Consider the following 13,666-nt stretch of genomic DNA (forward strand, 5'->3'; position numbering starts at 1 on the left):
AGAAAAACTAGAAGAAATGGATAAATTCCTGGACACATACACCCTCCCAAGACTAAATCAGGAAGAAGTCAAATCTCTGAATAGACCAATAATAGGTTTTGAAATTGAGGCAGTAATTAATAGCCTACCAACCAAAAAAAGTCCAGGACCAGACACATTCACAACCGAATTCTACCAGAGGTACAAAGAGGAGCTGGTACCATTGCTTCTGAAACTATTCCAATCAATAGAAAAAGAGGGAATCTTCCCTAACTCATTTTATGAGGCCAGCATGATCCTGATAACAAAACCTGGCAGAGACACAACAAAAAAAGAAAATTGTAGGCCAATATCCACGATGAACATCGATGCAAAATTCTCAATAAAATACCAGCAAACTGAATCCAGCAGCACATCAAAAAGCTTATCCACCACGATCAAGTAGGCTTCATTCCTGGGATGCAAGGCTGGTTCAACATACAAAAATCAATAAACATAATCTATCACATACACAGAACCAACAACAAAAACCACATGATTATCTCAATAGATGCATAAAAGGCCTTCTATAAAATTCAACAGCCCTTCATGCTAAAAACTCTCAATAAACTAGTTATTTTTGGAATGTATCTCAAAATAATAAGACCTATTTATGACAAACCCACAGCCAATATCATATGGAATGGGTAAAAACTGGAAGCATTTCCTTTGAAAACCAGCACAAGACAAGGATGCCCTCTGTCACCACTCCTATTCAACATAGTATTGTAAGTTCTGGTCAGAGCAATAAGGCAAGAGAAAGAGATAAAGGGTATTCAATCAGGAAAAGAGGAAATCAAATTGTTTCTGTTTGCAGATGGTATGATTGTATATTTAGATAACCTCATCATTTCAGCCCCAAATATCCTTAATCTGATAAGCAACTTCAGCAAAGTCTCAGGATACAAAATCAATGTGCAAAAATCACAAGCATTCCTATACACCAATAACAGACAAACAGAGAGCAAAATCACCAGTGAACTCCCATGCACAATTGCTACAAAGAGAATAAAATACCTAGGAATCCAACTTACAAGGGATGTGAAGGACCTCTTCAAGGAGAACTACAAACCACTGCTCAAGGAAATAAGAGGGCACAAATAAATGGAACAACATTCCATGCTCATGGATAGGAAGAATCAATATTGTGAAAATGGCCATACTGCCCAAGGTAATTTACAGATTCAATGCCATCTCCATCAAGCTACCAATGACTTTCTTCACAGAATTGGAAAAAAAACAACTTTAAATTTCATATGGAACCAAAAAGAGCCCACATAGCCAAGACAATCCTAAGCCAAAAGAACAAAGCTGGAGGCATCACACTACCTGACTTCAAACTATACTACAAGGCTACAGCAACCAAAACAGCATGGTACTGGTACCAAAACAGAGATATAGATCAATGGAACAGAACAGAGCCCTCAGAAATAACATCACAAATCTACAACCATCTGATCTTTGACAAATCTGATAAAAACAAGCAATGGGGAAAGGATTCCCTGTTTAATAAATGGTGCTGGGAAAACTGGCTAGCCATATGCAGAAAGCTGAAACTGTTTCCCTTCCTTACACCTTATACAAAAATTAACACCAGATGGATTAAAGACTTAACTGTAAGACCTAAAAACCATAAAAACCCTAGAAGAAAACCTAGGCAATACCATTCAGGACTTAGGGATGTGCAAAGACTTCATGACTAAAACACCAAAAACAATGGCAACAAAAGCCAAAATTGACAAGTGGGATCTAATTAAACTAAAGAGCTTTTGCATAGCAAAAGAAACTATCATCAGACTGAAAAGGCAACCTACAGAATAGGAGAAAATTTTTGCAATCTATCCATCTGACAAAGGGCTAATATCCAGAATCTACAAAGAACTTAAACAAATTTACAAGAAAAAAACAACCCCTTGAAAAAAAAATGAGTGAAGGATATGAACAGACTCTTCTCAAAAGAAGACATTTATGTAGCCAACAAAGTTAGGAAAAAATTCTCATCATCACTGGTCATTGGAAAATACAAATCAAATCCACAATGAGATACCATCTCACACCAGTTAGAATGGTGATCATCAAAAAGTCAGGAAACAACAGATGCTGGAGAGGATGTGGAGAAATAGGAATGCTTTTACACTGTTGGTGGGAGTGTAAATTAGTTCAACCATTGTGGAAGACAGTGTGGCAATTCCTCAAGGATCTAGAACTAGAAATATCGTTTGACCCAGCAACCCCATTACTGGGTATATACCCAAAGGATTATAAATCATTCTACTGTAAAGACACATGCACACATATGTTTATTGCAGCACTGTTCACAATAGCAAAGTCTTGGAACCAACCCAAATGCCCATCAATGATAGACTGGATAAAGAAAATGTGGCACAAATGCACCAAGGAATACTATGCAGCCATAAAAAAGGATGAGTTCATGTCCTTTGCAGGGACATGGATGAAACTGGAAACCATCATTCTCAGCAAAGCAACACAAGAAGAGAAGACCAAACACCACATGTTCTCACTCATAAGTGGGAGATGAGCAATGAGAACACATGGACACAGGGAGGGGAACATCACATGCCAGGGCCTGTTGGGGGTAGGGGGCTTGGGGAGGGATAGCATTAGGAGAAATACCTAATGTAAATGACAAGTTGATGGGTGTAGCAAACTCACATGTCACATGTATACCTATGTAAACAAACATGCACGTTGTACACATATATCCCAGAACTTAAAGTATAATTTTAAAAAAAAGATGAACACAAAAGCTTAAAGATGTATTGCGTTTTTAAATATGGAACTTTAATAAATCTAATATTGCTGTCAAAAAAATAGAAAAGCAGTCTGGGCCACAAGGACTGCAAATTCAAGGCAAGTCCTAGTGCTAAACTTGGCTAAGAGCCAGTAGACTCAGGGGGATATGTGAGCTACTGAGACTCCAGCTGGGGAAGCTAAGGAAATGCTTGTACCACTTGTCCCCCAACCCCAAGCTGCACAGCTTGCAGTTCCAAAATAAATCCCTTCCTTCCACTTGAAGAGAGGAGAGGGGAGAGTAAAGACATCTCTGTCTTGCATCACGGATACCAGCTCAGTCACAGTAAAATAGGACACCAATCAGAGTTGTGAGTTCTCATTTCCAGGCCCTAGCTCCTGAATGACATTTCTAGACACACCCTGGGCCAGAAGGAAATCCATTGCCTTGAAGTGAAAAACCCAGTCCTGCCAGGACTTACCATGTGCTGACTAAAGAGCCCTTGGGCCCTGAATAACCAGTAGTGATACCCAGGAAGTATACTATAGGCGTTGCGTGAGACTCTAAGACTTATTGACTTCAGGTAATATACAGCAAATTCCCAGCTGTGCTGGCTATGAGAAGAGACTCCTTCTGTTTGGGAAAAGTGGAGGGACAAGCAAAAGGGACTTTGTCTTGCACTTTAGGTACCAGTGTGTCCGGAATTGGTGGGTTCTTGGTCTCGCTGGCTCAGGAGTGAAGCTGCAGACCTTCGCGGTGAGTGTTACAGCTCTTAAGGCAGCGCGTCTGGAGTTGTTCGTTCCTCCCGGTGGGCTTGTGGTCTCGCTGGGCTCAGGAGTGAAGCTGCAGATCTTCGCCGTGAGTGTTACAGCTCATAAAAGCAGCGTGGACCCAAAGAGTGAGCAGTAGCAAGATTTATTGCAAAGAGCGAAAGAACAAAGCTTCCACAGTGTGGAAGGGGACCCGAACGTGTTGCCACTGCTGGCTGGGGCAGCCTGCTTTTATTCTCTTATCTGGCCCCACCCACATCCTGCTGATTGGTAGAGCTGAGTGGCCTGTTTTAACAGGGTGCTGATTGGTGTGTTTACAATCCCTGAGCTAGATAAAAAGGTTCTCCACGTCCCCATCAGATTAGTTAGATACAGAGTTTCCACACACAGGTTCTCCAAGGCCTCACCAGAGCAGCTAGATACAGAGTGTCGATTGGTGCACTCACAAACCTTGAGCTAAACACAGGGTGCTGATTGGTGTGTTTACAAACCTTGAGCTAGATACAGAGTGCCGATTGGTGTATTTACAATCCCTGAGCTAGACATAAAGGTTCTCCAAGGCCCCACCAGAGCAGCTAGATACAGAATGTCGATTGGTGCACTCATAAACCTTGAGCTAAACACAGGGTGCTGATTGGTGTGTTTACAATCCCTGAGCTAGACATAAAGACTCTCCACGTCCCCACCAGACTCAGGAGCCCAGCTGGCTTCACCGAGTGGATCCTGCACCAGGGCTGCAGGTGGAGCTGCCTGCCAGTACTGCGCCGTGCACTCGCATTCCTCGGCCCTTGGGTGGTAGATGGGACTGGGCGCTGTGGAGCAGGGGGTGGTGCTCGTCGGGGAGGCTTGGGCAGCACAGGAGCCCATGGAGTGGGTGGGAGACTCAGGCATGGCGGGCTGCAGGTCCCGAGCCCTGCCCCGCAGGAAGGCAGCTAAGGCTCGGTGAGAAATCGAGCGCAGCGCCGGTGGGCTGGCTCTGCTGGGGGACCCAGTACACCCTCCGCAGCCACTAGCCCGGGTGCTAAGTCACTCATTACCCGGGGCCAGCAGGGCTGGCCGGCTGTTCTGAGTGCGGGGCCCGCCAAGCCCACGCCCACCCGGAACTCCAGCTGGCCGGCAAGCGCCGCACGCAGCCCCGGTTCCTGCTCGCGCCTCTCCCTCCACACCTCCCTGCAAGCTGAGGGAGTGGGCTCCAGCCTTGGCCAGCCCAGAAAGCGGCTCCCACAGTGCAGTGGTGGGCTGAAGGGCTCCTCAAGTGCCGCCAAAGTGGGAGCCCAGGCAGAGGAGGTGCCGAGAGCAAGCGAGGGCTCTGAGGACTGCCAGCACGCTGTCACCTCTCACCAGCTCAGCCACAAAGGGACAGAGCACCAAGAGCGCTTTTGAGGTACTCAATTCCAGGCCTTGGCTCTTCAATGACATTTCTGGATGTGCCCTGGGCCAGAGAGGAGCCCACTACCATGAAGGGTGAGTCCCAGACTAGGCAGAATTCACCACAAACCAACTAAAGAGCTCTTGAGCTTTAGGGGACATTGGCTACCCTCTGTGGGCCTGTAGTGGTGGCAACAGGGTGAGGCTTCTCTGCCTGTGGAATGGGGAGGAAAGCGTGGGAAGGACCACATCTCACAGTTTGAGTGCCAGCTCAGCTACAGTACAACAGAACACCGGGTAGACTTCTAGAGTGTTTTGACTCCAGGCTCTAGATCCCAGACAGCACCTCTGGACCTGACCAGGGCCTAGGGGAGCTCACTGCCCTGAAGGGAAGGACGCAAGCCTGGCTGGCTTAAGCACCTGCTGATTGTAGAGCCCCAGGGCCCTGAACAAACATAGATAGAAGACAGGTAGTGGTTACAGTGGGCCTTCAGCAAGATCCAGGGCTGTGCTGGCTTTAGGTCTAACTCAGGAGAAGCCCACTGGCGTTGACCACAGGGTTGCTTGTGTCACTGCCCCCCCCCCACCCCCAGCTCCAGGTGGTACAGAACAGACAGACAGACTCCATTTCTTTGGAAGAAATAAGGGAAGAGAACAAAAGTTTTTGTCTAATAATCCAAGGAATTATTCTGGATATAATCCAAGATCATCACAGTTGTACTTCTAGAAGTTGGCAAGAACTACAGTGTTACTTGGCTTGGGGTGCCTCCTAATGCAGACAAGGCTTAGATCCTAATACTTAAGTCCTTTTGAATACCAGGAAAGGCTTCTCAAGGAGGATGCATACAAACAAGCCCAGACTATAAAGACTAGTAAATATCTAACTTTCCAACACCCAGATCAGATACAGGTGGATTTCCACAAGCATCAACACCATCCTGAAAAACATGACCTCACTAAATGAACTCAATAAGGCACCAGAGGCCAAGCCTGAAGAAAGAGATATGTGACCTTCTTTCAGAAAGAGAATTCAAAATAGCTGCTTTGAGAAAACTCAAAGAAATTCAAGAAAACACAGAGAAGGAATTCAGAATGCTATCAGATAAATTAAAACTATTGAAATAAACAAAAAAACCCCAGAAATTCTAAAGTTTAAAACTGGAGTTGACATAGTGAAAAATGCAGAGTCTAATAGCAGAATGGATCAAGCAGAAGACAAAATTAGTGAACTTGAAGACAGCTATTTGAAAATACATGGTCAGAGGAGACAAAAGATAAAAGAATAAAAAACAATGAAGCATACCTATAAGATGTAGAAAATAGTCTCTAAAGGGCAAAGCTAAGAGTTAATGGCCTTAAAGAGGAAGTAGAGAAAGAAATAGGAGTAGAAAGTTTATTCAAAGGGATAGAAACAGAGAACTTCCCAAATTTAGAGATAGATGTCAATATCCAACTACAAAAAAGTTATAGAACACAAAGCAGATTTAACCCAAAGAAGACTATCTCAAGGCATTTAATAATCAGACTCCCAAAGGTGAAGGATAAAGAAAGAACCCTAAAAGCAGCATGAGAAAAGAAACAACATAAAATGGAGCTCCAATACGTCTGGCAGCAGACTTTTCAGTGAAAAACATACAGGCCAGGAGACAGAGGCATAGCATATTTGAAGTGCTGAAGAAAACAAACCTTTACCCCAGAATAGTATATCTGGTGAAAATATCCTTCAAACATGAAGGAGAAATAAAAACTTTCCCAGACAAACAAAAGCTGTGGGTTTTCATCAACATTAGACCTGTCCCACAAGAAATGCTAAAGAGAGAACTTCAGTAAAAAAGAAAAGAATGTTAATGAGCAATAAGAAATCAACTGAAGGTACAAAACTCACTACTAATAGTAAGTATACAGAGAGACACAAAATATTATAACACTGTAAGTGTGGTGTGTAAACTAATTTTATACTAAATAGAAAAACTAAATGATGAATCAATCAAAGATAATAACTGTAACAACTTTTCAAGACATAGACATTACAATAAAATATAAATCAAAACATCAAAAAGTTAAAAAGTGGGGGGATGAAATTGACGTGTAGAATTGTTATTACTTTTCTTTTTGCTTGTTTCTTTGTTTATGCAAACAGTGTTAATTTATTATCAAGTAAAAATAATGGGTTAAAGACAGTATTGACAAGCCACATGGTAACCCCAAATAAAAAAACATGAAACAAATCCATGAAAATTAAAAAGCAAGAAATTAAGTCATATTACTAGAGAAAATCATCTTCCCTAAAAGGAAGACAAAAAGGAAAGAAAGAAGCAAACACTACAAAACAACCAGAAAACAAATAACCAAATGCCAGGAGTAAGTCCTTAGTTATCAATAATAACATTGAATGTAAATGAACTAAACTCTCCAATTAAAAGACATAGACTGGCTGAATGGATTTTAAAAAACAGAAAAAAAGAACTTTTGCTTACAAGAAACATATTTAACCTATAGAATTACACATAGTCTGAAAATGAAAGGACAGAAAAAGATATTCCATGCCAATGGAAACCAAAAAAAGAGCAGTAGTAGCTATGCTTATATGAGACAAAATGGATTTCAAGACAAAAACTAGAAAAAGACAAAAAGAAAGTCACTGTATAATGATAAAGAGGTCAATTTGGCAAGAGGATACAACAATTATAAATATATACATATAGAACACTGGACCACCCAGATATATAAAGCAAATATTATCAGAGCTAAAGGGAGACAGACCCCAATACAATAATAGCTGGAGGAGGCTTCAATGCCCTACATTCAGCACTGGACAAATATTCCAGACAGAAAATCAACAAACAAACATTGGACTTAATCTGAACTATAGACCAAATGGGCCTAATAGATATTTACAGAACATTTCATCCAACAGCTACAGAACACACATTCTTTTCCTCATCACTTAGATCTTCCTCAAGGATAAACCATATGTTAGGTCACAAAACAGTTATAAAACATTCAAAAAATTGAAATAATATCAAGCATTGTGGTGGTCTATAGAGATTAAGGTGGCAGATAGGAAACAGGACAAGCTTGCAGCTCCTCCTTGGACTGACAAAGCAGTGTGTAGAGACTCACATCGTGAACTTTTGCTCCAAGAACAACTGCAGGAAAATACTAGGAAAGCCAAAGGAATCCACAGACCCTTTGAAGGAACTGGATCACCACTGCAGGCTCCGTGAAACACCGAAAAACTGTGTCTGCTTGCTTTCTCAATGGTGAGGTTTGTGATCTGGGGTAAGTTCTCAGTGCTGGTCACTGGCTATCTGGAAATAGACTCAGTGCTGTTGTGGGGGCATAGTGGGAGTGAGACTGGCCTTTAGGACTGCAGGCTGCAAGGCAGCGGGATGAGGCCTGTGACTCCTGTCTTTCCCCCACTTCTCTGGTGAACTGTATGACCGAGCAGATGCAGCTATAATCACCCTGGGAATATAACTCCAATGGACTGGGAATCACACCCCCATCCCAAAGGCAGCCACAGGAAGCCCTGCCCAAAGAGAATCTGAGCTCAGATATGCCTATCCCTGCCCCCACCTGGTGGTTTTTCTCTACCCACCCTGGTACCAAAGACAAAGATCATAATCTCTCCGGAGCTCTATGGCCCTGCCCACCACCTGAGAAACCTGAATATTTAACCAGGTGACCCTAGGGCAAGTTTGCATCCTTCCTATAGGACTGCAGCTGATGTACTCTTGAAAGCGTCACCTCCTGGCTGGAGGCCAACAAACACAAAACCAGCACACTAAACAAAAACAACCAAGGACCATCACAGAGTCCACTTCACTTCCCTGCTACCTCCACCTTCACCGGAGCAGGTGCTGTTATCTACAGCTGCAAGACCTGAAGACAGATGACATCACGGGACTCTTTGCAGACACTCCCCAGTACCAACCCGGAGCCTGGTAGCTCCACTGGGTGGCTAGACCCAGAAAGGCAAAAACAATCACTACAGTTCAGCTCTCAGGAAGCCCCATTCCTAGGGGAAGGGGGAGAACACCATATCAAGGGACCACCCCATGGGACAAAAGAATGTGAACAGCAGCCTTTGAATCCCAGATCTTCCCCTGACATAGTCTACACAAATGAGAATGAACCAGAAAAACAATTCTGGTAATATGACAAAACAAGGTTCTTTAACACCCCCAAAACATCATACCAGCTAACCAGCAATGAATCCAAGCCAAGATAAAAATCTCTGAATTGCCAGAAAAAGAATTCAGAAGGTCAATTATTAAGCTAATCAAGGAGGCACCAGAGAAAGGTGAAGTCCAGCTTAAAGGAATCAAAAACATGATCCAGAAAATGAAAGGAAAATTCTTCAGTGAAATAGAATAACTAAAAGCAGAATCACAACTTCTGGTAATCAAGGACACACTTAGAGAAATGCAAATTCACTGGAAAATCTCAGCAATAGAATCGAACAAGCAGAACCAAATCCATCAAAGACAAAGAAAAAAGAATTTTAAAAAATTAACAAAGCCTCCAAGAAGTTTGAGACTATGGTAAACCTAACAATAATTGGTGTTCCTGAGGAAGAAGAGAAATCTCACAGTTTGGAAAACATATTGGAAGGAATAATCAAGGAAAACTTCCCTGACCTTGCTAGAGATCTAGAAATCAAAATACAAGAAGCTCAAAGAACACCTGGGAAATTCATCATAAAAAGATCATCACCTAGGCACACAGTCATCAGGTTATCTAAAGTCAAGACAAAGGAAAGAATCTTAAGAGCTATCAGGCAAAAGCATCAGCTAACCTATGAAGAAAAACTTATCAGATGAACGCAGATTTCTCAGCAGAAACCCTACAAGCTCAAAGGGATTGGGGCCTTATTTTTAGCTTCCTTAAACAAAATAATTATCAGCCAAAAATTTTGTATCCAGCAAAACTAAGCTTCATAAATGAAGGATAGATACACTCTTTTCCAGACAAACAAATGTTAAAATAATTTGCCACTACCAAGCCAGCACTACAAGAAATGCTAAAAGGAGGTCTAAATCTTGAAACAAATCCTCAAAAAACCCCAAAATAGAACCTCATTAAAGCATAAATCTCACAGGACCTATATAACAATAACACAATGAAAGAAAACAAGGTATTTAGGCAACAAATAGCATGTTGAATAGAATACCACCTCATATCTCAATACTAACATTGAATGTAATGGGCCTAAATACTCCACTTAAAAAACACAGAATGTCAGAATGGATAATAATTTACCAACCAAGTTTCTGCTGTCTTCAGGAGACTCACCTAACACGTAAGGACCCACATAAACTTAAGGTAAAGGGGTGGAAAAAGATATTCCATGTAAATGCACACCAAAACCAGCAGGAGTAGTTATTCTTATATCAGACTAAACAAACTTTAAAGCAACAGCAATCTTAAAAGATAAAGAGGAACATTATATAATGATAAAAGGACTAGTCCAAGAGGAAAATATCAGTCCTAAATATATATGTGCCTAACACTGGAGCTTCCAAATTTATAAAACAATTACTACTAGACCTAAAAATGAGATAGATGGCAACACAATAATAGTGGGTGACTTCAGTAATCCACTGAGAGCACTAGATAGGTCATCAATACAAAAAGTCAACAAAGGAATGATGGACTTAAACTATAGCCTATAACAAATGGACTCAACAGATACTTGCAGGACATTCTACCCAACAACTGTAGAATATACATTCCATTCATAAGCACATGAAACGTTCTCCAAAATGGACCATATGATAGGCCACAAAACAAATCTCAGTAAATTTAAGAAAACCAAATTTATATCAAGTATTCTCTCAGATCTCAGTGGAATAAAATTGGAAATCATATCTAAAAGGAACCCTCAAAAGCATGCAAATAACATGGAAATTAAATAATCTGCTCCTGAATGATGGTTGGGTCAACAATGAAATCAAGATGGCTATTAAAAAATTCTTTGAATTGAAATATAATAGTGACACAACCTCTCAAAACCTCTGGGAAACAGCAAATGCGGTGCTAAGAGGAAAGTTCATAGCATTAAATGCCTTCACCAAAAAGTCTGAAAGGGCACAAATAGACAATCTAAGGTCACACCGCACAGAAGTGGAGCAACAAGAACAATCCAAACCCAAACCCTGCAGAAGAAAAGAAATAATGAAGATCAGAGCAGAACTAAATGAAATTGAAACAAAAAAAAATACAAAAGATAATGAAACAAAAAGCTGGTTCTTGGAAAATATAAGTAAAGACAATTAGTGAGATTAACCAAGTAAAGAAGAGAGAAGATCCAAATAAACTCAATTACAAAAGAAATGGGAGATATTACCACTGATACCAAGGAAATACAAAAGATTATTCTACACTACTGTGAACCCCTTTATGCACATAAACTATAAAACTTAGAGGAGATGGATACATTCCTGGAAATATACAACTCTCCTAGATTAAACCAGGAAGATACAGAATCTCTGAACAGACCAATAGCAAGCAGTGAGGTTGAAATGGTAATTTAAAAATTGTCAGCAAAATAATGTCCAGGATTAGATGGACTCACAGCTGAATTCTATCAGACATTCAAAGAAGAATTGGTACCAATCCTATTGACACTATTACACAAGACAGAGAAAGAGGAAATCCTCCCTAAATCATTCTATGATGCCAGTATCACCCTAATACCAAAAACCAGGGAAGGACCTAACAAACAAACAAAAAAAAAAAAAAAAAAAAAGAAGAAGAAAACTACAGACCAATATCCCTGATGAAAATAGATGCAAAAATCCTCAACAAAATACTAGCAAACCTAATACAACAGCATATCAAAAAAACAATCCACCATGATCAAGTAGGTTTCATACTTGGGATGCAGGGATAGTTTAACATACGTAAGTCAACAAATGTTACACACCACATAAACAGAATTTAAAACAAAAATCACATGATTATTTCAATAGATGCAGAAAAAGCATTTGACAAAACCCAGCATCCATTTATGATTAAAACCCTCAGCAAAATCGGCATAGAAGCAACATACCTTAACAAATAAAAGCCATCTAAAACAAACTCACAGCCAACATTATACCAAACGGGCAAAAGTTGAAAGCATTTTCCCCTGAGAGTTGGAACAATAAAAAGATGCTCATTCTCACCACTTCTACTCAACATAGTACTGGAAGACCAAGCCAGAGCAGTCAGACAAGAGAAAGAAATAAAGGGCATCCAAAGAGGTAAAAAGAGGAAGGCAAACTATTGCTGTTTGCTGATGATATGATCGTATACCTAGAAAATCCTAAAGACTCATCCAAAAAGCTCCTAGAACTGGTAAATGGATTCAACAAAGTTTCAGGATACAAAATTAATGTACACAAATCAGTAGCTCTGCTATACAGCAACAGTGGCCAAGCTGAGAATCAACTCAAGGACTCAACTCCTTTCACAATAGCTGAAAAAAATAAAATAAAATACTTAGGAATATACCTAACCAAGGAGGTGAAAGACCTCTACAAGAAAAACTACAAAATACTGCTGAAATAAATTATAGATGACACAAACAAATAGAAACACATCCCATTCTCATAAATGGTTAGAATCAATATTGTTTAAATGACCATACCACCAAAAGCAATCTACAAATTTAATGCAATTCCCATTAAAATATCACCGTCATTCTTCACAGAACTAGAAAATAAACAATCCTAAAATTCAGATGGGACCAAAAAAAGAGCCCACATAGCCAAAGCAAGACTAAGCAAATAGAACAAATCTGGAGGTATCAGATTACCTGACTTCAAACTATACTATAAGGCCATCGTCACCAAAACAGCATGGTACTGGTATAAAAATAGGCATCTAGACCAATTGAACAGAAAAGAGAACCCAGAAATAAACCCAAATACTTACAGCCAACTGATTTTCAACAAAGCAAAGAAAAACATAAAGTGGGGAAAGGACACCCTGTTCAACAAATGATGCTGGGATAATTGTCAAGCCACATGTAGACAAATGAAACTGGATCCTCATCTCCCACCCTATACAAAAATCAACTCAAGATGGATCAAAAACTTAAATTTAAGACTGAAGCCATAAAGATTTTAGAATATAACATTGAAAAAACTCTTCTAGACATTGGCTTAGGCAAAGATTTCATGACCAAGAATGCAAAAGCAAATGCAACAAAAACAAAGATAAACAGATGGAACTTAATTAAACTAAAAAGCTTCTGCACAGCAAAAGAAATAATCGGCAGAGTTAACAGACAACCCACAGAGTGGGAGAAAATCTTCACAATTTACACATCCAACAAACAACTAGTATTCAGAATGTACAAAAACTCAAACAAATCAGCAAGGAAAAAACAAACAATCCCATCAAAAAGTGGGCTAAGAACATGAAAAGACAGTTCTCAAAAGAAGATATACAAATGGTCAACAAGCATATGGAAAATGCTGAACATCACTGATGATCAAAGAAATGCAAATCAAAATCAAAATGCAATAACACCTCACTCCTGCAAGAATGGCCATAATCAAAAAATCAAAAAGTAATAGATGTTGGCTGGAATGTGGCAAATAGGGAACACAATTACACCGTTGGAGGGAATGTAAACTAGTACAACCACTATGGAAAACAGTGTGAAAATTCCTTAAAGAACTAAAAGTAGATCTACCATTTGATTCAGCAATCCCACTACTAGGTATCTACCCAGAGGAAAGGAAGTCATTATACGAAAAAGATA

General features: G+C 40.3%; 2 protein-coding genes across 3 annotated transcripts in view; both read right to left on the reverse strand.

The window, feature by feature from the left end:
• Nucleotides 1-13,666, reverse strand: part of FGF13 (fibroblast growth factor 13) — a 589,161-nt gene that overhangs the window by 374,839 nt on the left and 200,656 nt on the right. The window lies entirely within an intron of this gene.
• On the reverse strand, nucleotides 3,961-4,616 carry LOC129395382 (putative uncharacterized protein C5orf17). Its single transcript, XM_055106653.2, has one exon. The coding sequence runs from the start codon at nucleotides 4,429-4,431 to the stop codon at nucleotides 4,198-4,200; it is 234 nt and encodes a 77-aa protein (XP_054962628.1). The 5' UTR covers nucleotides 4,432-4,616; the 3' UTR covers nucleotides 3,961-4,197.

The sequence above is a fragment of the Pan paniscus genome, chromosome X, assembly GCF_029289425.2.
Source record: "Pan paniscus chromosome X, NHGRI_mPanPan1-v2.0_pri, whole genome shotgun sequence".
Classification (NCBI taxonomy): domain Eukaryota; kingdom Metazoa; phylum Chordata; class Mammalia; order Primates; family Hominidae; genus Pan; species Pan paniscus.